General features: G+C 41.0%; 1 protein-coding gene across 1 annotated transcript; it reads left to right on the plus strand.

Moving 5' to 3' along the window:
* The first annotated feature begins 887 nt into the window (after positions 1-887).
* DBX2 (developing brain homeobox 2) lies at positions 888-25,931 on the plus strand. Its single transcript, XM_038372055.2, has 4 exons — positions 888-1,318; positions 17,467-17,562; positions 22,721-22,908; positions 25,266-25,931. Exons 1-4 carry the CDS (start codon positions 1,006-1,008, stop codon positions 25,593-25,595), a joined length of 927 nt encoding a protein of 308 aa, XP_038227983.1. The 5' UTR covers positions 888-1,005; the 3' UTR covers positions 25,596-25,931.

The following is a 25,931-nucleotide window of genomic DNA, read 5'->3' on the forward strand; positions in this document are numbered from 1 at the left end:
AAATTCAGTCCTTGTACCAAAATATTTTCATAACCCTAGAAAGCATCTTCAGATGGCTGAGGATTATTAATAATGTAGCGATGTTTTTATTAGGTTTATTGATACAAATGTTTAAAAAAAAAATAAACTAGCTGTACCAAATATAAATGCCCCGAAGGAGAGAACGAATATACCTTAGTTTGTGAGAGCATGAGCTTGAAGCAAGATCACTTCTTTGTTCCCTTATAGATCATCCATTTCTCAACTAGTAACAGAGGCATCTTTCCATAATGATACAAACAGCAGTGGCCCAATGCCCATCTCAGCTACAGAGGTGGACACCAGGAGCAGTTCCCTTGGCGGTACTCTGGATTAAGTGAGGTGAAGATTTGGCCCAGGGTTTAAAATGTCAAGACACTGAGGATGGGAGGTGATTACATCTACTGGGTCTTGATATAGAGCAGTGAAATTCCCCTCATGTTCTTGTAGAAACAAGCTTGCCAGGGAGCTAGGGCGAGTCGGACCCGTGCCCCGTAGCTCCCCCGGCCTTTGCTCCATAAGGGGTCTGAGCCAGTTGGGGAACCCGATGGGTGTTGCCTGGACTTTGACACGTCGCTGCCCGCGCCCGGCGGGACCCTTTCCCCCAAGCCGGGAGCGCTGCCGCCACTCCCACAGGGGGGCGCGGCAGCGGGAGTTCAGCTCTCGGGGGAAGCCCCAGCAGTTCGGCGCGGTCCCACGAGGCGCGGCCGGGCTTGCCCTGCGCGCTCGCGCCAGCGGCCCCGCCCAGGCCCGTGGAGGGGCTGGACGGCCCCCCCCTCCCCTCCCCCGGGGGCTCGGGCAGCCCTTTATTGTGGGCCGCGTCCCCCCCGTGCCGCTGACACACCTTCCCTTCCCGCCCCGGCTCCGCTCCACCTGCCCCCGCCTCCTCAGAGCGGCCCCCGGCGCCTCAGCCCAGGGGCCGCGCGGCGGCCGGATCGGGCCCCGGGTGCCGGGCGAGGCGCGGCCAGCGCCCGGCGCAGCCCCGCGATGCTGCCCACCGCCCTGGGCTGGGGCGTCGCGGGCTCCGCGGCGCTGCTCGACCTACCGGCGCCGCCGGGCTCCGGCAACCTGGGCAAAAGTTTCCTGATCGAGAACTTGCTGCGGGCGGCCCCGCCGAGCCTCGCCCGGCCCCTCCCCGGCCCGCTCACGCTGCGCACGGCGGCGGAACCAGCCAGCCCCGCGGGGGGCCCCGGGCCGGCCCGATGGGCTTGTCCCCGCCTTCCCCTCTCCGCCGTGGCCAGCGGCGGGCTGCCAGCGCGGGCCCCGGACAGAGCCGGCATCCTCCCTCCTGCAGCCACAGGTGAGCGCGCCCCCCTCGCCCCGGCCCGGCCCCCGGCAGCGCCGGCAAAACTTCCCCTTGGGAGCTCGCCCCGCAGCCAGGGCCCCGGGCAGCGGCGCGGAGTCATTCATCGGTTAGAGACACCGCGGGACTCCAGCCCGGTCCAGAGCCTGAAAGCCTGGCTCTGCCGCAGCCCATGGGGCTGGGATGTCCCCGAGGGTGTTTCGCCATTTCATTGCCCCCTCCCCCCCACCCCGCGCTTTGCTTTTTAATGTTTTTAAATTGCTCCGTTCAAGGCCCCCGACCCTTGTGCCCAGCTGTGTAATTGCCCAGCCTTCTCTTCCATTTAACTGCTAATGTTGATTTACTTATGTGGCAAACACCTTGATAGAAGCGTTTGCCGAGTGTGGTTGGCCAGTTCCGAGGTACTGGTAAATAAAGTGATACAGTTCAAAGAAGCGCACCTGCCTTTTGCAAGGCAATTTTTTTGGCACCATTTGGAAAATCAGTAATGGATTGCAGTAAATCCCCCCCCCTTCCCTTAGAAATATCTAAATAAATTGTAAAAAGAAAAGGAGGACTTGTGGCACCTTAGAGACTAACAAATTTATTAGAGCATAAGCTTTCGTGAGCTACAGCTTTAGCTGTAGCTCACGAAAGCTTATGCTCTAATAAATTTGTTAGTCTCTAAGGTGCCACAAGTCCTCCTTTTTCTTTTTGCGAATACAGATTAACATGGCTGCTACTCTGAAACCTAAATAAATTGTATTTCTTATGCAGAGTCCTATTGCCTGAGTAAAAGTAATTGTAGTTTCTGCCCCCAAATTACGATCAGTATGGATATTCAAGTACAGTTTATAAAAATTATGCTTCCCCCAAAAAACTACTGTCTTAGAACCAGAGTGGCTATATCAGTGAAGTTATTTTAAATTTTTTTTCTTCTGTTAATATTTTTAGTGTTTTCAAACACTTCTGGGGAAATCGGGATTGATGCTATGAACATTGAGAACTATTCGTTTGGCTGCTTCTACTCCCACTGAAATCTCAATGGGAGTTTGGATATTGATTTCATTGCAGCACTGACTACCAGGATGGATTAAAAACAGAGCCTTGAGTTCGAAGTAAACAGTTCAATCTGCTGTTCTATGACCTAATATACAACTGTAAAAGGTTTTAAATCTTGTTAAGGAAAATTTCCCTCTGTGCAAGACCGAAGTGTTCTTTAAATCAGTTTTGAATGGCAAGGTTATGAAAGAAAGTCTGTTGTGGTCTTTCTCTTTGTTCAAGAGAGTAGTACAGAATGACCAGTAAATATTAATCTGTCATATTTGACCCATTTCCTCATATAACATCTGATTAAAACAAGGTTACTGTCCTGTATGCCTGTGGATTAATAACCACAGCAAAATGTTTAACAATTTTTGATACTATAATGAGGACTTTAAATCTTCCTTAGTCCTTGGTCTTTCAGTGCTGCTAAATGATTGCAATCTGAAATGATATCAGAGGGTTAATCATGAACAAACACACGATAGACCAGAAATCCTTCTGAGTTTAGGAAATACAAGAAAGATCAGATTCTTAGGTAATGATAAGTCTGGATACTAATGTCCTTGGACACCCCCAAAATCTTATGGACCTTAATAGGTACAACAAAGGATGCAAGAACGGGCCTTTTGTAGCAAAAAGAAATTGAATTGAGACATAGCTACAATTTTCTTGAAGTACTAGAGGCAAAATTCACCACAAAAACTTTATTAGAAGTTTGCAAAATATGTCTAATACTATAGTCACTTGTACATTAAAATAAAAGCCATGGCTTTATTAGACTATAGAGATACTGAAAGATTTGTCACTGAAACTGGTAATGCTATTTGGCAGTAATCTGAACCGCACAAAGTTTTGCTGTACTATTTGGCAATCGCAGTTTTTTATTTATTATGCCCAGGTTTAACTGCACTGCAAGTTTGAACCATATAAAGCTTTTCCAGACAAATTATGCTTCTTTAATGTGTTACTTTTCATGTACATTTTGTTGTAAGAAATTTAAAAAAAATAAGTTTGAGGAATAGATACCTTGTCTAGTTATGGAAGTGTTCAAAGCTGGATTAGAAATTAATTCATGAAAACTGGATAATGAATAAAATGTATATCATTAATTAAAATTCCCACTAGAACATACCTACTTACTCTAGACCAATATAATATTTTCAAAGTCTTAAATAAAAAGAAAAAAACATATGTATTTAAAATCGAAGTAAACAAACAAACAAAAATATTACTTGGAGTACAACCTTAAACTACCACTGCAAAAGGTGTGTATTAAAAACCAAAAATGAAAACGTATATTCTTTTTAAATGCTCCAAAATATTTTTTATTTTATTTTAAATGAAATCCTGCAAATAGCTCCTACTTGTAGTTCCATTGACTTCAATGAGTCTACTCAAAGAAATTAGCAGGATTGGGCTAGGTAGGTGCATGTTTAAATTTTCAAATAATCAAAACATTAAAAACTATTTTAACTTACTTTATACTAACTCAGTTAAAAGCAGTTGAGGAAATGGGAAAGGATGCACATTTCAACCAATTTTGAATAAATGTTGTTTATATTAAAAAAGGAAAAGAATTTATTTATTTCAAAAATATCAGTGAAGAAGGCAGATTCCCCAAAGATCATCTCATCACTATGCCTAGTTACTAGAAACTAGGTGGAAGTTACTGTGTGCCCAATCTTGCAAATACTTGCATGATTAGTTCTTACTCTAGCCAGCAGGCCATTGGGATATGACTTCTGGATACTCAGTTGAGTAAAGAGTTGCAGAGTCAGACTCTCCAAGTGGCAATGGACCTGATCAGAGTTTCTCTTGAGCTCAAAGTTTCCATTGGTTTCAGAGTAGCAGCCGTGTTAGTCTGTATTCGCAAAAAGAAAAGGAGTACTTGTGGCACCTTAAAGACTAACAAATTTATTAGAGCATAAGCTTTCGTGAGCTACAGCTCACTTCATCGGATGCATTTGGTGGAAAAAACAGAGGAGAGATTTATATACACACACACAGAGAACATGAAACAATGGGTTTATCATACACACTGTAAGGAGAGTGATCACTTAAGATAAGCCATCACCAACAGCAGGGGGGGGAAAGGAGGAAAACCTTTCATGGTGACAAGCAGGTAGGCTAATTCCAGCAGTTAACAAGAATATCAGAGGAACAGTGTGGGGTGGGGTGGGAGGGAGAAATACCATGGGGAAATAGTTTTACTTTGTGTAATGACTCATCCATTCCCAGTCTCTATTCAAGCCTAAGTTAATTGTATCCAGTTTGCAAATTAATTCCAATTCAGCAGTCTCTCGTTGGAGTTTGTTTTTGAAGCTTTTTTGTTGAAGTATAGCCACTCTTAGGTCTGTGATCGAGTGACCAGAGAGATTGAAGTGTTCTCCAACTGGTTTTTGAATGTTATAATTCTTGACGTCTGATTTGTGTCCATTCATTCTTTTACGTAGAGACTGTTTCCAAAGTTTCCATTGACTTCATTAGGAACCTTGGGTTGAACGATCAGTCCCTTATTACTTGAAACAAGGAATGCTATGTCCAATCCTTCCTTATTTACTCAGGCAAAATTCCCAGTAAAGTTTTATAAAAGCCATAAACATTATATGGACAGATTCTGATCTCAGTTACCAGTGTAAATGCAGAAGCTGTTGCCTTGTAGGAGATGCCCTGAACTTTAATGATTGAAAATTAGTTCAGAAACTGGCCTTTACTGCTGGATTCTACAGCCCATATTCAAGCAAGGAGTCTTTTTAGACTAATCCAAATGGAACTACTCACTTGATTAAGGGCTATATTTGTGAGTAAAGGTGCCAGGATTGGGCCCTTATGTTATTTTTCTTGTTTGCAACAGTTAGAAGGACAAGAGTTTTGTCAGAGTAAGGACGGTAGGACTGGGGCAAAATAAAGGTGTTTTAACTAGAAGATTTATACTATTCTTATTGACTTGATTCTTGTGTGGTATCTAGGGATACTTCTTTCCATTTAAAAAGCTATATGCTCGGGTAATGTCACAATGTTTATTATAAGAATTTTCTTCACATAGTAAATGTGCATGGAAGCGTTACTATATATCCCAGTAGGATAATTCTCAGAGGTCAAAATTTTCAAAGTGATTACTAATTTTATGTTTTTCGATATGCAATGCGAGGCCGCTTAAAAAGGGCCTGATTTTCTGAAAGTGCTGGGCATCTATCCACACTATGAAAATCAGACCCCTTTAGGTTGTCTCAAGTTCAGCACTCAAAACCAGTTGGTACTGATGAAAATCTTGGTCCAAGTCTTAACTAAAATGAATGATCATGACAAAGCAAATTGAGCTCTTCTAGCTTTATGTATACTTTGAACTAGTTACTGTAGCAGAATTTCTTAGCATTCAGTTGTATTTAAAAGGAAAAAAGTATATGATTTTCCCCCTTTTCAATGAAGGGGAACTGAAATGTATCATAAATATTGTATTCATCCTGTATTGCTTATGTGTCCAAAACTTACAGTGAGGTTAATGGGAGTATTAGGGGAGCAAGGAATGCACAATCACTCTGGAAACTGAAAATCTGAATGAACTGAACCTTTGTTACAGTTCTGAAAATAACAAGAATCCACAACTTCTGTAAAAAAAATTTTTTTTTTTTTAAACAAACGGGCTTGATTTATAAAATCTTTTAACACCATGTAAAAACCCAAATCCTGGTTTCTGTTTGAACCTTAAAACTCCCATCAATGCCGGCAAGGGATGCAGGATGACACCCTTTATCTGTGACATCTGGCCATGGCAACATCTGATTGCATTAGAGCTCGGTCATTGCCTGCCTCAGCCATTGTGACTCTCTGTCAGCGGTGCTTTATCGTGTGCCTTTTCATTCCTGTCGTGAGTTACAAAGGGTCTACATTTATAGTTCCATATTTTTAGCCCCATGTGTACTTTAATAATAGTGCCAAAATGTCCCCAGTGAAAAGCTGGATGACAAACAGTCATCCACAAAGCATCATGCTATGAGATATGTCACACAATGAACAGTGTTCAAAGAGATATCCCTTTGCTGGCTAAGAGGCCATGAAGGGGTTAAAATCAATGCTTTCCTTTGCTATATTGATTATTTAGTTGTACAACTGAATTATAGAATTTTAAGCTTATTTTAAATTATTTTGGTTTTTAATTATTACCACCATGTGCAAATAGTAAACTATATAAAAGTTAAACCATACAGGCAAACACAATGGGATCCTCAACTGGTGTAAATTGGTTGTAGCTCCATTGAGTTAAATGGAGTTATGTCAATTTATACTAGCTGAGGATCTCTTGCACCACAACTAGTAAAGAAAAAATATTTTAACTGTTGAATCTGACTGCTTAAACACCTATGGACATTAATTCTGGAATTACAGGCCTAATTAGTCTGTGGAACTCATTACCACATGATATAGTTGTGACCTTGTAGTTACTAGGATATAAAAAAGGATTAGACATTTATATGAATAACAAGAGTATCTTGAATTATCACAGTAAATATTAAAATAATAAAAAGGCATTTTTGAGGCATATAAACCTTCATTTGTCAGGGCATAAGCCGGCCATTAACTACTGGGAGTTATGAGGGAAGGTTCCCTGGAGCTAGGTTATCCCATAACCACTACTGCTGGGTTTCTTACACCTTATTCTGGAACATCAGAGGATAGAATTTGTTGTAATCTGTATACTATGGGCTTGATCCTTATACTCCACTGCTTTGTGTAGTCATTACACCTGTATAAAATGCTACCCTTCTGATCCGGTTAAAATTGACGTCCACTTTGCACTCACAAGTCTAAATGACTGCACAAAATGCAAGGCAGTGAAGAATCATGCCATCTCTTTTAAACGCTGAATTACTGCAGTGCGTACTACATGGGGCTATACCAGGGGTGGGCAAACTACGGCCCGGGGACCACATCCGGCCCTTCAGATGTTTTAATCCGGCCCTCGAGCTCCAGCCGGGGAGCAGGGTTGGGGGCTTGCCCCACTCTGTGCATGCCGGGCTCTGCGCGGCTCCCGGAAGCAGTGGCATGTTCCCCCTCTGCCTCCTACGCGTAGGGGCAGCCAGGGGATTCTGCACACTGCCCCTGCAGCTCCCATTTGCTGGCCACTACGGCCAATGGGAGCTGCAGGGGTGGCACTTGCGGATGGGGCAGCACGCAGAGCCTCCTGGCTGAACCTCCACATAGGAGCCGGGGGGGGACATGCCGCTGCTTCTGGGAGCTGCTTGAGGTAAACACCCAGCTGGAGCCTGCACCCCTGACGTCCTACTGTGCCCCAACCCCCTGCCCCAGCCCCGATTCCCCTATTGCCCTCTGAACTCCTCAGTCCCAGCCCAGAGTACCCTCTTGCACCCCCAACCCCTCCTCCCCACCCCAGAACTCCCATCCCTAGCCCAAGCCCTCACTCCCTCCCAACCCCCAATTTCGTGAGCATTCATGGCCTGCCATACAATTTCCATACCCAGATGTGGCCCTCAGGCTAAAGAGTTTGCCCACGCCTGGGCTATACCATCTAACCATTACAAATTACAGCTGTTGTAGAACCCGGTGGCATGCTTATTAGGCAGTGTTTTACCCAGTGGAGCACTTTATAGCTATGCGCTATCCGTTACTATGGGGGTGAAGTTTAAGATCCTGGTTCTTCTGCTCAGCCTAACAGTCCTGCTTTAAATGGGAGGGGGCTGGTAAGAGCAGGTGTTCCTTGTCTCTGGAATTTGCTTCTGCCTCTAGTCCACCAGTGCCTGTGTGTGGTTCCCTTTAGGCTGTACTGCAGCACTCAATTGTTTTCCCAAGTATTTTTTAGAGTGAGAGAGTCACTTTAGGGACTGATGGGATGTAATTTGTTTTGGGGCTGGGAAGGTTTTTAGGAGGTCTGTTTGGCAGGTTTTCTTATGGCCTGATTTCCAGAAGGGCCAAGTGACCACAGCTCATATTGATTTCATTGAACATTGCAGTTGTTCAACAGTTGTGAAAATCAGTCTCTATAAAGCTGTGCACTTCTCAAGTAATCTGCACAGTGCAAAATGACAGCAAATCCATTGGAGCCCATGAATTTTCACTAGGGTAAATTTAACCAAAATCAGGCCCTGTGCGTTTACATTTTGTAATGTGCCTAGAGTAATGATAAGCACATCTAATATAGATTGCAAGGAAATAAATAAAATACAACAGTGGACATGCTTGCATTAGAAACTTTGCTGGTATACTGAACACATTGGATTTTTGCCTAAAGTAAAATATATACGTGTGTATATACACAGAACATGTGTAAGTATAAAATAAATCAGACACATACTAACACAAATCTAGCTAAAGTACTTACAGGATTCTATTACCATAGTATTTGAGTACCTCACAGTCTTTAATGCAGTTATCTTCACAACACCCTTATAAGATAAGGAAGTGCCAGCACCACCGTTTCACAGATGGAGAACTGAGGCACAGGGACAAAGTGACTTGCTCAAGGTCATATAGCAAGCTTGTGGCAAATTGACATTTCACTCCTTCTAGAATCTAGCACTCTCACTAGGTAATATAGACTGCCTGTTATAAAAGTTAGGGACTCTCATAGACACAATATTACAACCATGATTCTCTCTGGAGATGCAAAGGGTTCTGTGGTGACTAGGTACATGTAAAATTAATTTTCACATGATTCAGGACCTCTTCTTGCTCCCTTCGCAGTTGGTGGGCCAGTTCCTAGACGCAGGTCTTTAGGTACCCATCATAATGCAGAAGAGTGGGTGCAAAGGTGGCTTTGCTACCTTTGCTTTCCCCCTATGCTGGGGCTGCCAGGCTAGCCTAATTATGCTGTTTAGCTACAGCCCCCAGGGCCCATTGCAGCAGAGATCATCAGACCATAGGGATGGTCTGGTCATGCCCCTTTCCCCACAGCCATGTCTTCTGCTTTGTAGTCTGAGGAAACGATTGGCATTGGACCTGGTCCTTCAAGCAGGGTTTAAGCACAGCTGGAGGAGCACAAAGCAGCATTAGCAGGGCCATGGATCTGGGTCTATAGGAGGAAAAACAGGTTCTTAGGGGGAAAATGATGGAGTTAGTCAATTCACTAAATTTAGTGAAATCAGTTATTGTAACATGGATTTTATATTGCACAATGCGATGCTTCTGAAACAGGAACTTCAGGGCATATGCTTATGTTTATGAAGAAACTGAAGAATGAAAAGGGAAAAAATTTAATCTGATCATGCAAGTTACTGAAATTCCTGACTACAAAATGATGGCTATATCATGCCATGATTCTTTGTGTGGAAAAACTCCCATTGATTTCAGTGGGGGTTATGTGCATGCGTTGCTTGCCGAATGTGGCCTCAGGAAATTTTCCTTGGAGAACTCAGCTCTGCAAGCTAACGATTGCTTTAACTGTTCTGAGTGACACTTTATGTGGCTAGGTTTCAGAGTAGCAGCCGTGTTAGTCTGTATTCGCAAAAAGAAAAGGAGTACTTGTGGCACCTTAGAGACTAACAAATTTATTAGAGCATAAGCTTTCGTGAGCTACAGCTCACTAATAAATTTGTTAGTCTCTAAGGTGCCACAAGTACTCCTTTTCTTTTTATGTGGCTAATAACCCTTGACAGCCTTAAGGCTGAAAACATATTCCAGTATATTAGACACTAGGAGGCTTTTTAAACATCAGACACTTATTTCTTAGGGTAGGAGAGTGGGTTTTAAATAGGAAAGGGCTTGATCCTGCAGTCCTTACTCCCACAATTCTCTCGTCAGCAGGATGCCTATTTCTGTATAGTACCTAATTATGTTGGTCTAGCTAGGTTATTATACAACATTTACAGTTTTGCCAGATCTCACCATTTTATCATGAGTCTTCTGATATTTGGTGTCTTTTCTAAAGCCCCAGTTCCCAAAGTCATGAGGTTAAAATGAAAACTGAGATTCTCATTATAATAAGTGTAAATACTAGCCCTTGTGGTTGCAGTGAAAAGCTTGCAGACATGAACCTTAAAGGCTTAAAAACAGAAGGCAAATAAAAATAATCCAATATTTATTATTTTTAAAATCTCATGATTTTTAAGCCTAATTGGCAAGTTTTGACCAAGGGAGACCCAGGACTAGAATAACGGGTGCATTTCAGTTGCACGTGGTGAGAATCCTTTACTTTCATTTGTAGCCCAAGGCAGGATTTTAAATAAGGTCTGCAGCAGCAAAAGACAAGTTCTCTAATCAATTGTACCACATAACCCCAATTTCACTGGGGTTCAGGGAATTCTTTTTAAACAAAGATGTTTTATGAAGAATACAAGGAAAATCTGTCAGTCCATTTATGGCTGAATTCTGTTGTTTTGCCTCTTATGGTGTCCTTAGTAGCTACATAGAGAAGGATATTCTTTTGATGGTGTGTGTGTGTGAGAGAGAGAGAGAGAGAGGGGGGGGGGGGTGGGGACTGGGCAGGAGGAAGATTCCCACTGAGAACTCTAGTGTCACAATAAGACAATAGATAAGCATCAGGGAGCCCTGACACAGCCATACATAGGCAGCATGTGGGAGAAAAACAAGGGCAGGATGGTCCTGGTGACAAAGCCAATGGATCCACCACTATGTAAATCCCCCTTTCTTCTGCTTAGGCTGTGTAAAAGGAATTGCCAACATTGCATTTCAAAAATAAGGAGCTGTTTTCTTAGTACTGCAACCCCACCTCTCCTCCTGATATTTAATTTAATTTATTTTTTTTTTATTTTATTTTATTGTTGATTACAGCTTCTCTAATGGACATGATTGGTCCCTAGTGTGCTAGAAGTGGTTGCTGAGACTGTTTGACTAAACCATGTCACAAAACCAATGAGTCTATATGCTCTACTATTGTTTTGCAGTCTACATGTGGTGTTAAGATTTACAGAGTGCCTAATATTGGCACAGAAGTGATTCTAATTCCCATATGTGAAATCCATGCCTGCTATGCCATTGACCAAAGCCTGCCCACATGGCATGCTTCCAGTGCACCCTTCTTACCATGTAGATGGTCCCCAAGATAAAGGATACATAGAGAAATATGCATAAGCGCCTAAAGTGATAAGGAGCATACAGAAAAGAAAGAGTCTCAGATGTTGTCACCTAATCTTAGGTGTGTCTTTAACATCTGTCTGATTTTTGTGGCTGCAAGGGAAAGATCATCTTGCTTCTTGCATATTTCAACCCCTTTTGGGTGACACATCCTTTTTTTTTTCCCCCCCACAGTGTCTAACTGGCTATTTTTTGAAAGCCCTACTGAAAACTAATAACATAAAAATGAAAACACAATTATTTCCATTAACTTTCTATGCAGGATTTTAAAATACTTTTTTTGGTGGTTTTTTTTTTTAAGGAGTTGCAAAATACTTTCAATGAGTATTTGCTCACGTTTTTAAATCTACTTCTGCCACGCATGCACTGCTTTTGTTTGCTGTCTGAACATCGTTTTATTGACATGAATGTTCATGGAAAGAAAGGCATGTGTGAATATTCACAGAAACCCAAATTTAAATTTGTAACAGTAAATGCATCAGAAGAGCTTTACTCCTGGGGGAATTCTGAACCACTGCACAATGCAGAATTTTGCAGAAAATAATGTTGTGCATGCAGAATTTCCTTTCCTGCACAAAATAATGTTGTGCATGCAGAATTTCCTTTCCTGCACAGAAATGGGCTGCAGCCACTGGACCTGGCAGAGCCCAGCTCACACATAGAAGACACTGCTGGGGGAGCGGGAGGAAGCTAGAGGTTTCCTGGCAGCTGCAGTTCCCCACACACAGAGGAAAGGAGACGGTGGCATGCAGGAAACTCCACACAAGCCTGGGACCCAGCATCAAGCTGTTTCTCCCTCTGGATTCCTGAGTTCTGAAGTGCAAAGGGGGGCTGGTGTCTGGGCCGGGGGAGCATGGCTGAGCTCTGGAGGGGGAGGAGGAGGAGGCGGCGGCTATCTGGGCTGGAGGGGCCCTGCAGCTGAGCTCTGAGGGAAGGGGGTGCAGGTATCTGGACAAGGGGGTGCCCTGTGGCTGGGCTCTAGAGGGGGTGTGGGTATCTGAACTAGGGAGGCCTTGCAGCTGGGTTTTTGGGGGGAGTGGACAGAGAAACACGAATTGCGTTGTCTTTAACTACTCCTGGGAGAATTTGTGTGTGTGTCTGTATTGTCACAGACATACTTGCTGACAGGTATTTTGAAATAAATTATCAAAATAATTGAAACTGATGTGATTATGTAGTGTTATTTTGATAAATAAAATTCACAGAATTTTTCAGTATTTTAAAATATTATGCACTGAATTTTTTGTTGGCACAGAATTTTTAATTTTTAGATGCAGAATTCCCCCAGGAGTGGACCTTGCACAATACACTAGCTAAATGCATGTGATTGTGACTTTAGGTCAAGTGGTGAAAGCTTGTGCTTTTGGTGCTGAAAAAGTCTTAGATTGAACCCCTCTGATGACCCTGGTGTGTGCAGCTCTGGTTCCTTAGACTTGAACATTCATCCAATTTGTGAACAGAAACAACACCATGTGACTTATTTGGCCAGTCACAACTAACCAATGCCCCTGGGCTATCCACTATTGGATATTTGCAGAGAACTGTTCATGATTATTCTATAGAGTTAAATTTTGTTTATTGCAAATGTGATTTCTTCACATTTATTCATTCTTCAGAATAATTCAAACACATTTTTTTTAGTATCTACTCCATGGACAGAAAAGGAGGCTAAATTTGTCAGATGAATTATTTATTCAGGTCTAATATTTTGGAAAGGTATATTTTCAAACACATTTATCTGGGTCTTCAATCACCCGGAAAGAAGATCCTCAATGCTGCAGTTGAAAAAAATAGGGTTCCACATAGGTGCATGTGAATTTTAGAATTAGGGCCTAGAATACTTCCTAACATGTTTCAAAGTGCTAGAGTTTAAAAAAAAATACCCCACCCCAGAAGCCCCTTGAAAACAAGTCACTTTAGAATTTCTTAATGATTTAATCTAAACTCATTTCATGTGAACTGTACTTAGGAAGTTGACTATAGAAAGGACTGTGCTTTGGGACCTCTGTCTGTATTATAGACATGAGTTTCTAGTGTGGCAGAATTTTCAGTTTTAGAACTATTTTGTTTTCAGATTTGGAAAGCATTTTAGACTGTCAGTATCTGAGATAATATCTAAGTATTATCCTGCTGAATGCTAGGGTTCAGTTGAAGTGTACAGGTATATTACAGTATACTTAATTGCTTAGTGTTTGTAAAATGCCTTGGGTTTCTAAAGTTGAATATAAATAAGCATTATTAATTATATTTTGTATTCACCATCCTGTTATAGTATAACAAGAATCTATCATTGTTTCAAATACTAAATCCTGGGAGATTTAGGACCAGATACTGTCACTTTCAAGAAAAAAGCACGTAAAATAATTTTTGAGCTCTTTCATATGTAAGCAGGGCAGTGGAATTTATTCCTTATTCTGACTTTTGAGTTTCATGATCTGTGTGAACAAACCTGCAACCCGTACACCTATGTATAGTGCTGCTTAGTCCCACACATTGTCCCATTTAATTCTATGGGAATGCTAGGGGGAGTGAGGAGTAGACCCAGGAGTAAGGATTTGCGGGATTGGCCCAAGGTTAATGTTTAGTTCACAGATGGGTCTGTACATAAGCAGTTTTATGGCTACCATGTGCTTAATTCTGGCTATCAAAAAATCCTAGGTTTCCTAGCAGCCAACTGGCATTGCAGCTGTTTTCGGCCTTATGTAAGGACTAAAAAATGTTTGGTTGAAATTGCTTGACCAACAAATAGCAATTGAGTTACCATTTCGTATATGAGAAGGAAATAAAATGTATATAATATTTGCCCCATCCTTATATCCATTATTTGTTTTACATGATACCTACCGTTATAATCATGCTGTATAAAATTCAGGAATAAATGAACCTGACCAATACATATTGCATCATTTTTGCGCAGACAGTTTCCATTCTGTTATGCTGTTTCACACATGGTACTTGAAAAAAGTTTAATAAAATGAAAACTATTTACTATATCTGTCATACATAAAAAAAAATGTACTTGTCTGAATCAAGATAAACCATCCATGTTTTTACGGACCGCTGGTCCCCCCGGTGAGTGCTACGCATCTACATAATGGACCTGAGCCGGAGTTGATGTAAATCTGTGTAGTTCCCACACACTGATTTCAATGGAACTACACTGATGTACACCTCCTGAAAATCTGACCCAGTGTCTCTAAGAATTTGTATGTAGATCTCATAGCTGAAAGATTTAAAGATGTTTAATGACCATTGGCTATACATCTAAAGAAACTCAGGACCGTTGTTTATCCCACAAGATCTGGAATAGATTAATCTTAAAAAACAGCCCCAGAAGCCACCTGTTTCAGAGATCTGTGGAAGGATGTCATCTGCATCTTATTTTTGGGTGCATCATCACAAATACAACAGAGAGGCAGTTTTGGGGCCTGATCTAAAGACCACTGAAGTCAAAGGCAAGATTCCCACTGACGTTGTTGGACTTGAGAGCAGGTCTTTAGAGATCTTTGCTTTTTGTATGATGGCAGAATCCCAGTGGATTCAGGTGCTGTCTGCAGCTTGCATGCAACTGCATAGATTATTTCAGGTTTTATAAGGCAGGATTGTGTTTTAGTTTCTGATGCTGCTCCCATTGAAGTCAATGGGAATTTTAACATTTACTTCAATAGACATAAAAGGACATAGACATAAAAGGATCAGGCCTTTTATGTTTACAAGTCATAAAGGTTTAGTGAATGAGAGAACTCTGTATGCAGGAATATGCTACCCACCCCTCTGAAGTGATGGTCTACTCAATTGTGATATATCCAGGTGACGAGAGTATAATATTGCAAGGTCATTCTGGGCACAATATTCCTGAGGGAATGATTATAAAGATAAAAATATTAAATAGATATAGGGTGGCCTAAGGTGGGGAGGGCATGATAACAGCCCACAGATTAAATATTTGAATGATTTAAACATCAAGGAAATGTGGTGCCTGGGGTATAGTAAAGACCAATGGGCTGTGATTCAGAAATAGATAATTCAGGCTGACTGACCAGTTTTGCTGTTTGACTGTAGAATAGCCTTCCAAGGAAAGCAGTGAAATCCCCTCACTTGGGACTGTGAAAATTACAGTGGACAAAACATTAGAAAATGTACTGGAAGGAATAGGCCTGCATTTTCAGGGAGATCGACAAGATGATCTAATGGGTCTTTTCCATCTCAGTCTTCTGTGATTCTGAAATTAGTGCCAAATCCTGCCCATCTTATTTGCCCCAATAGTTCTATTGGTGCCCTGTACTGTAAGGTCATTGTGATGCCAATGGGACTATTTGGATAAGTAACGTGGGCAAGTTTTGACTTTATATTTTTTTATGTCCTTTACACTGCCTACCATAACTGTTTCTGATGGTAAACAGTTCCATGTTTGATGATCCTGTCTGTTTGTAAATGCCTCCAAAGTATATTCCGACAGTTTGGACAAGCAGCTTGCAATCAGTTACGTTAGTGTATTTATTTGTATTGCACCTGGAATTCCAAAGTGCTGATGAACAGTTGCAGCTACAAAAGAATGATTATCCTTGTTGTTGTATAATCAAAAGAGAATACATTTACAATAGGGTTGTCTTGTGTTAAGATAAATTTAATGTAAAGGCCAAGATTTAAATAATAACTTCTTAAAGTTAGGCTTCTAAGACCATATTTGATTATAATGGGAAGTGCGCAGCACATCTGAAAATCAAGCTACTGATGAAGGTGTCTGAATATGGACTCAAGAGCCTAATTTTGAGTGCTCATTTTTAAAATCATGTCAATTTTTTTAAAAATTATATTAAGTGAGGCAGATTGATGGATCAAAATGAGTGTATTTGTCTATCTTTAGTTCTGGTTATCGACTGCTTCTGTATAGAAAAAAGAATGTTGTTCAAAGTCTTTTTAAAATAAACAGTTTATTACAAAATATTTTTTATTCAGATGTGACACTGGAGATTTAGACAGATTACAACACAGAGGATTTCCCTCCGCCCGCCCCCCACAATAAGTCAGGCAACTGACGGGGTGGTTACATTGCATATCAAACTTTGAAAATATATTATTTTTTCAACTATAGCATGTCTGCTTTCAACTTGGAGGAAAAAAAAGAAGAAAACCACATTTTAATAGTTCATTGGTGCTGGCAAAAATGTGAATATAATCAAGAGTATGTTTAGAAAAAAATTATCCTAATGGAAATGTCCTATAGAATTTACTACAGAATATGATCTTTTCCATTGTGGGTTGTTTTATTTGTTTTTTTTTTTTTTTTTTTTGACATTCTGTAGAAATTAACACAGAATGCTATAGACCGGTTTAAAAACCGCTATAGAGATGTCCAATTCTCTGAGCCCAGTTCTGCAGCTCTTAGTTGTATTAATAGAATCTTCCTCTGCATGTTCTTACAAATAAATGAGACTGTTTGTGTAGTGAGGTACTATTTAACAGAAGAATGGCAGAATCAGACCTTGTAGTTTTAGAATAATTTCTATAGAACTTAGTTGGTTTATCCCTATTACATTTTACAGGCATTTTCAGAGAGACTTGTTTATTGATTTCCTTACTCCATGTGAGTAAAAGTAAAAAAACTGACCTATAAATAAGATACTCATTGCCAGGCAGTGCCTGTCAGTTCTGTTTTTTTTTTTTAAAGGTTTCCCTCCCTGGTATATTTTACCTAGCAAGGTTGTATAAAGTAACTTTTAGATGGATTTACAGTTAGTTGAATGTTGGCCAATGTCTTCAGATATATTACTTAGGATGTATGGCACTAAAACAAACAAATATTGAATCCTCGGAATTGCAGTCTTGTGATAAATGTACTGTGATGGTTCAATATGTCATAATTGTAGCAAAAAATGAGTTAAAACTAGCCTTGATTAAGTTACTTAAAGATTATTTGGATTGTCCTTTTGTATAAAAAAATCTCTGCTTAAGAAAAGGAAGCAGGGTTTGTGAGGCAAGGACTTCAAATGCTGACTTTTTGAAAATTGTTGTTGTGAATATCACTTAAGATTAATGGATAATCAATTAGATCTATGCTTTATTTGCAGTTCTTTCCAAACATTTTTTTCTCCGAGCCCCACCATTCTACTCAGCATGCTGCGGTGGGTCCTGTCAGCACCCTGTATCCCCCACTGCTTTTCCAAGTAAGTTTTTATGCTTCATCAGTAATGCTTGAGTTATTCTGTAAACCAAAGCAGCAGGATTTAATGTGTTCTGGAAAACTAATTGGTGATGCAATGGCAGCAGCTAATTCCTCAGTAAAATCACAGCAATCCTATTCAGAAGGTTTCCAAAGATTTATCAAACTTAAGTACACTGAGCAATTGTGAGAGATTTCTAATGGCATTGAGACATCCAGACAGCTAACTAAGGAACGCTCCTTGTTTTCAGTTTGCTTTTAAGAGTCAATAACTCTTTTTAAAATCTGTATCAATATGCATTTGCAAACAGGAAAAGAAAAGAATGGAAAGATCATAAAATGGACACTGCATATTAATGTCCGCTTGGCATAAATTATGATTCAGGAAATGTTAACTTGATTTAAAAAATCCTCAAAACCCATCCATTCTGTTCATAGCAGACAAACACACGTATTCATTTAATTTTGTTTTAGATTATAATGTTAAAACTGGAAGTCATGTGGAATATGATTTGGTTCCAGTATTATACATTTGGGATGAAAGCTTTGTTTTATATTACCACTTAATCAGAGTCTAAATTTACCCTTGATTTTTGAGGTTTGTGCATCATATAAGATTATTTATTAAAGAGTTTTGATGCTTATGACTAAGGAAGACAAGCAGAGGATACACTTTAGTTCCTCAGAATTGAGTAAAAAGTACAAAACTGTGTGTCAGTCTGAATGGAACTAGCAATTTATGCATTCTGGAACATATATTTTTTTATCACAGTTGAATTCAAACCACTGCCGACTATGTGTATGTGTTTTATGAATGTTTCTGAAGGGCAGTTGCTAAGTCAAATGATTCCTGAGAAGTGAGGCAGCAAATGCTGGCAGTTTAATGAGCTGCAAGTTTCTGAGCACCTCTTTAGGGAGTTGACACTTTCCCACAGAGCGTTTTACATGGCCCCAGCTCCATCACAATGGTTGACAGCACCATGACCAATCACCACTTTCACTTTACTCATCCACACGCGACCTCACCACAATTTTTCACTGTGCAGATGAACTTTAGGAACCATTTCACATTGAAAAGGCCTGGGCAAGGGTCAGTTGTCCTTTTGTATGGTCATAAAGCAATGCTCTATGTGCCAGTCTTTTCTCCTGTCTCACATTCCAAGAGAATTTCTGGACAGCATTTAAAGCACTTGACTGAAAAATAAAGCAGTGAATGAAACTGACTTTTATAGACTCATTCTAGCTCATCTTCCCATATAACCCTGTCTACCTGAAAAGGGATTTAGTGGATGAGCTGAGTGTATACAGGGACTTGCTGAATACATAGGGCCCATTATCAACTGTGTGGATTGTTTATTAACCAGGACTGATACACTACTATTTTGGAAGTGACCTATTAATTGTCCATTTAACTAGAATGTATTGAATTCAAATGAAAAAATTGAAACCATGACTAAAGCTTTTACTTGCTCCTTCAAGGTGGTCTCTGCAATGAAGGCAAATTAAGATTGTTCCACAGATTAAGAAGACATTTATCACCATATATTAGGATACGAAGGAAAGACTTAAAAACCAAAAAAACAAAAAACCCCATGCCAAACATTTTGGTACCATATTAGCATTTATGTCAACACAGTATTAAACCTTTCAGTGTCTGTTCAGCAGGACAGACTGCAGGCTTGCTTCGCTTAACTCATTTTGACATAACTGTTGTGCTGTGTGTGTAAGCTCATGCCTCCAAGTATCAGAAAAGTAGACAATGTACACTCAGTGGATTTCACTTGTACGATTAGCGTATTCACTCCATCCACAAGATCAGAGGCTTTTATGTGTACAGTTTTGGTGTATTTTATATTGTTTAATATAGAGCAGTTAAAACAAAATTCGTAGACCACCTTCTTATCAGAATGTTCACCTCCCCAAAAATGTTAGCTTTAAAATTTGACCAAGTGGCTGGCTCCATTGTTCACTAGTGCTTGTTTGTGGTTCTGCTCACTGTTAGTTTTTGTTTAGCTGGGCATTTATACTACTTCCATTACTGTGGTATACAAAGTCAGAGAGGTTTCTCCCCAAACTGGGTGGATTCTTCTCTACTATATAATTCTAATATTGGTATTAAAACAGTCACCTGCCTGCTTCCTGGGTATGGCAGGTAGGTGCATGAACTCACAGTGTTCTAGGAGCTGTTTCTTAGCTGAGTGACTGCCAGTCAATAATCAAGGAAAGAAAATTGTAAAGGGGTCACATAATCTGACACCCTGTCTTTGGCTGACAATTCCATTTTGGAGCTCAGCAAGGGAGGTGAGGTGAGGACCAGCCTTGTTGGCTAAGAAATTATTTTCTTCCTCCCCTGTGGCAATTGTGGGGATGAGAGGAGATATCTCTTCCACCTGTTTCGATGGAGGCTGTATGGACTGGTCAGGAACTACCACTCCAGCTAAACTGCAGTCCAGACTTAACTCTTTCCCTCCTACTACAGCCATGTATGAGGTGACTACAGCTTTAAGGCTGTATCTCTCAGCTGCCTATGCTTACCTGTGGGGAACGGAGACCATCCTTGATCAGGAAGGTGACCATCCTTGACCAAGAAGGCCAACGGCATATTGGGCTGTATTGGTAGGAGCACTGCCAGCAGATTGAGGGAAGTGATTATTCCCTGCTATTCGGCACTGGTGGGGCCACACCTGGAGTATTGCGTCCAGTTTTGGTCCTCCCACTACAGAAGGGATGTGGACAAATTGGAGAGAGTCCAGCGAAGGGCAACAAAAATGATTAGCGGGTTGGGGCACATGACTTATGAGAAAAGGCTGAGGGAACTGTGGTTATTTAGTCTGCAGAAGAGAAGAGTGAGAGGGGATTTGATAGCAGCCTTCAACTACCTGAAGGGGGGTTCCAAAGGGGATGGAGCTAGGCTGTTCTCAGTGGTGGCAGATGACAGAACAAGAAGCAATGCTCTCAAGTTACAGTGTGGGACGTCTAGGTTGGATATTAGGAAACTCTATTTCACTAGGAGGGTGGTGAAGCTCTGGAATGGGTTACCTAGAGAGGTGATGGAATCTTCATCCTGAGAGGTTTTTAAGGACCTGGCTTGACAAAGCCTGGCTGGGATGATTTAGTTGGTGTTGGTCCTGCTTTGAGCAAGGCATTGGACTAGATGATCTCCTGAGGTCTTTTCCAACCCTAATATTCTATGCTTCTGTGATTCTAAGGTGTAATATATGGGAGGCAACATGTGGATTTGCATGAGGTTCTTGCCCCCATGAAGCTCTCGGCAGCAGAATGGGGTTTTAGAGGGTTCTATGCACTGTGTTGAAATTTCCCATGAATAGCTTGGCCCTCTTCAGAAGTCTCAGATATGGCTTTCTGGGGCTTGTGTGCCATAGTCGGCATATTTGAATCTGAACAGAATCCTATTATGTCGTATTAGATACATAAACATAACAAAAGTATCCAGTAAACTCTGATGTTTGTGTCTGAGTGGTTTGAAATATCAGTTTTAAAGTTGATATGTGGCTGTTCCAAGCTGTAACTTCATATGTGCTAACATTTAATTTTAAAACCACTCAGATACACATCACAAAAATATCTAATAAACTGTGATATATACAATGGGGACATGTTCGGACTCTATTCAGACTAAACTGTATGTGTGCATGCATGCATGCGTATCTGTCTACAAAAACACACATATACATATCTATCTATCTATCTAATGTATTAAAATTAAAGATTAGTACGCCTCCAATTAGTGGTTAGTGAAAGCTGCAGCTGAATTTGACTAGCATTTCAATGGGGACATGTTTTTTAAAAAAATTTCATTCGTTTTGTCAAATTTAGTTTTTGTTGGCAAATTTCAAAACTTGAAATTATTTTGATCATCTCTACATAGGATTTTTTTCACTGAATTCAATGGGAGAATGAATCAGGACACTATACGAAGAAGGCAATCATTCTGAAGCTTCTGTGAGAGAGAAGGTTATATCTGAGATGTTTGGATTGTATCTTTAGGGTCTAAAACGAATGTGATTTCAAAACAAAACCATCTCTATGACTGCTGGCCCACAGAAAGTCCACAGGTGTCTAAGGCTATGTGGATGTGGAAACTGTTTCTTACTCAAAGAAGGCACTTTCCTGTAGGTAATGATTATGGAGTATGTTTGTCCTTGCCCAAAAGCCACATGTAATATTTGGGTTCAGCACATATTTAGTGGGCCTCTGGTACCTCCCGCAAGCCCTGCTCTCTGGAATTTGGTGCTGTTGGAGGTGCACTGCCAGGACACTCCTAGCCAGCAGTTGCTTTGTGGATTCTCATGGAAAATGGATCCTTCTTTGGAGATGGGGGGGAAGGGCACATGAAAAAGTGATAAGGCTCTAGGCTTTATTATCGTCTTTCTGGGGATGGTGGAGGAATGATGTGAGTGTCCCTGCTCCATGAGTTGGATGTGCAGAAGGTCCCCTCAGTGTACAGATCAAAGGGGTATGACTGGGCCCAAAATAAACTGCCATACCAGAGCTTGCTGAAAGGTGTTAAAGGATTAGAAATGAGACTGAATGGAATAAATTCAAATGCTCCAAAAAGCTTTTAATAAACAATCTATAATTTCCATAATAATCAAGATGCGAATGGCCAATGATTTTCTATGGAAAAGTCTACTACGAGAGCCTTGTCATTACATTATTTATATATATAATATAATATAGCATAGCTTACTTAGCCCCATTCTTATCTCATTATGCATTTTATACTGGGGCTGATTGAGCACCCATGAAAAACTCATTGCAGTTTGCTCACCCTGATCATATTTTGTAAGGAAAAATGTAGACATTTCTCCCTGATCCTATCTGGATTTCACAATAAAAAGAGCTCTACATTCAACCTCCTACATAGACTCATCTGATTATGCTTTTTATCACTCCAAAGAGCAGAATCTTGGCCATCTATAAACTTCTAGATCCCAGTGTCACTGAAGTTGATGAGAGCCACATCACTGCATCCAGTCTAGAATCTAACCCTTATTGAAATGACTGAATCATCGTGACACATTTGTAACACCAACAACTCAAAAGTGAGACTCCAGTCTGATAGTGGTGTAAAGCATAGTGCTTAATATTCCTCTGATATATGTTATACGTAGTGTAACGCTATCTTCCATTTCCTCTAGGAGAGGAAAGCGTTCTGCCTCTGTTGACCCAGGACTCCAACTCCAAAACCCGGAGAGGTATTTTAAGAAGAGCTGTCTTTTCTGAAGACCAGAGAAGAGCTTTGGAGAAGATGTTTCAGAAACAGAAGTATATCAGCAAAACAGACAGAAAGAAACTCGCCATTAACCTGGGTCTGAAAGAGACACAGGTATGGAGGGATTGGGAGACATTGTACTACACGTAGCACAATGGGAAGTCAGTCCATGACTTGGGGCTCCTAGGTGCTACTGTTTCACAAGTAATAAATAATAATAATTCACAGCTTTCTGTCTTTTGAAAGAAAAATCTTCAAAATAGCTTTGCTGGAGAGGGGTGGGGATATAAACAGCCCAGGACCAGTCCTATAGTCCTTACTTAGGCAAACGTCTCAGTGAAGCCAATGGTAGTTTTACCTATGTAAAGAATGAATAAAATAGAGTCCCCATCCTGTAGTGCTCTGCATTCAGAAGCTGACATCCCCATTTCCATACAAAGGTGGAGGAAAGTCCCCTCTGAACACTAGCATCCTCTATCCCCATTGCCCTAACTGATGGCCACTTTTGGGCCCTACACGCACAAAGCTCCGCAAGGATCTGGGAGCAGGGCACTGTCTTCTGCTCTGCTTCTAGGTGTCTGCACAGAAATCCAGGCTCAGAGCTGTTTTAGTTTTCTCTATTTTTGCACCTGTTACTGAGCAGCCACCAGGGAGTGATGCTAATGGCAACACAACTGCTACTGGACTCATGCCATTTAGGGAGATGGGGCAGTGGAGGCCGCAACCTTCCCTATAGAGCTGATCCTTGCTCCAGGCAGAGGGAGATCTATGGGGTTGAGAGAAGCATTAGAATGAAAATTCTATGAGGTGACCTTACTGGAGGTTCCCAGCTCTCCTACTTGGCCACCTTCCAGAGGTTTTTCCATATGAGAGTATTATCTGTCCCAGAATAGGACTTCAGGATTTGGCCCAGTGTTTGATATCACTACAGTGTTACTCTTATCATACACATGTAGTTGGATCGTACCCAGAGGTGCTGATGAGGTTTGGGACCGCAGTGTATTGGTGTCTCCGCAAATATAGCTAAAGTGATAGTACCTACCCTGGAGACCTTGCAGTCTAAAAGACACACAAACGAAAGGTGGAGACAGGAATAGAACACACAAGAAAATAAGCTTGTGTGATTGGCGCAGTTTCGTTAGTTACATGGAGGTAATGGGCAGGGAGAGGGGAAGTGGCAGGAATGGGGGAGTGAGTGGGAGAAAGGGAATAAGAAGAGGAGCAGTCCCAACACATCAACTGCCTCACCATAGTCAGCATGCAGGGTTTTGAAGGCATCTTGGGAGAGATGAGTCTTAAGGATGAATTCAAAGGAGGCTAAGATAGTGGCTGTACACTTTTAGAATGAGCTTTTCCCATGCATAAAGGGCATAAGTTAAAGCCTGAATAGGTACTTGAGGGAGAAGATAACTCATAGGCTGTAAAGGCTGGGAAATGTGGTGGAGCACTGTATATTACGGTAATTTTTAACTTGAACATTTCAGCCATAAAAAATAAAGAATGCACAGACTGAGACCCTTTCCAGTCTATTGGCTGAAACAGAGTAGTAATCACCATAGGAGAAACTGTTTCTTTTCATGTTGACAGTGTACAATCATGCTCTGCAGTGAGCTTTCTAAAATCCTCACAGCTCGTTATTCTAGTATGTGAATACGCAGGGTCCTTGTGGCACCTTGGAGACTACAAATTTATTTGGGCATAAACTTTCACAGCTACCACTCTGAAACCTATTCACATACTGTATGTTGCAGGTATTTCTTTCCTACATTCTTTTGCCTTTTGGATATTCAGTTGAGCCCAGGGGAATAGGAAACGGACTTAGAGGGAGGTAACTACTAATACTAAAAGAAAAACAATTTAATAAAAATAATGGGCCATCATTCCTCTCTAGGTTTTTCCTATATAAAACACAGGAAAGACTGTGAGTGTCTGTAGTTGTACCCTTCGGGGGCAGGATTTGCCATCTAAGGACTGGGAAGAGGATTTTGTCTCAAAACCCACAGGAGAGCCACATGGATCCTAGGAGATCCCTGGAGCCTACAGTGCCACCGCTCTGTCTTCTGGCCTGCATCCCATTGTCAATAGCCACGTTGCTCTTGCAGCTATGCCATGCTCAGCTGCTCTACTGGGTGTAAGAGCCACAGCTCCTGTAGCCATGCTGTGGAAAGTTGTCATCTCTTTGGCCTCTACCTGCCCTCTTTCCAGTCTGCTGAGCCAAATCCTCACCTCATCTATGCTGGTGGAAGTAGAGGGGAGTGTTTGGTTTGACTATCGTTGTTAATAATAATGGGCTGGATCCTCAGCTGGTGTTAGTCGGCATAGCTTTGCTGATTTCACTGGAGCTATGTTGAACTTGACTTCAGTCAGTCCCAGAGAGAAGTGTGTAAAATTGAAGGGATTTCAAGAAAAAAGGGATTAAGGTAAAATTACTTTAAGAAAACAATAATAACCTCCAATTAACTTGGGAACAGGTGAAAATTTGGTTTCAGAACCGAAGGATGAAATGGCGAAACTCCAAAGAAAAAGAAGTGCTTTCAAACAGGTGCCTCCAAGAAGAGGGTCTTCAAGAGAACTACCTCTCAAGATCCACTCTGAATTTTACTTCCCCATGTCCTTCTATATGGGAAGTGTCTCAACAGCAGGCAAGTCCAAGATGGAGGGAGAATTCTCCAGAATCTTCAGAAAGACTGAATAATAGAAATAGCGCACAGCCACCTCAAGGAGCAGAATCATTTCAGGGCACATTGTATTTGTACCCTGAACAAGACACTGGAGACCAGGCAGTTACATTATCAGTATAAAGGAATGATTAAGTTCTGCAAATTGATCAAAGAACATAGACTTTAAATGGGTGGTCTTTTAAAACTAACAATATTTGAACATTGTAAAGCTAACTAGTTTATACCTCATCACTTACTAAAATCTAACACCATTAAAATGACAAACAATTAATGCTGCAAGAAATATTCTTTAATATTCAATCTTCTCTCATGTCTTTTCTGGTCTTATACTGAACTTATAAGTGAATTAGGAAGGGATGGTAAGTAAAGTGAAGCGAAGAGTATGAAACTGACATTTTGCTTTGATTTACATACTGTGCTGTATATACATCTTCATTAAAACAAACTGATACCATA

The sequence above is a fragment of the Dermochelys coriacea genome, chromosome 1, assembly GCF_009764565.3.
Source record: "Dermochelys coriacea isolate rDerCor1 chromosome 1, rDerCor1.pri.v4, whole genome shotgun sequence".
Lineage (NCBI taxonomy): Eukaryota > Metazoa > Chordata > Testudines > Dermochelyidae > Dermochelys > Dermochelys coriacea.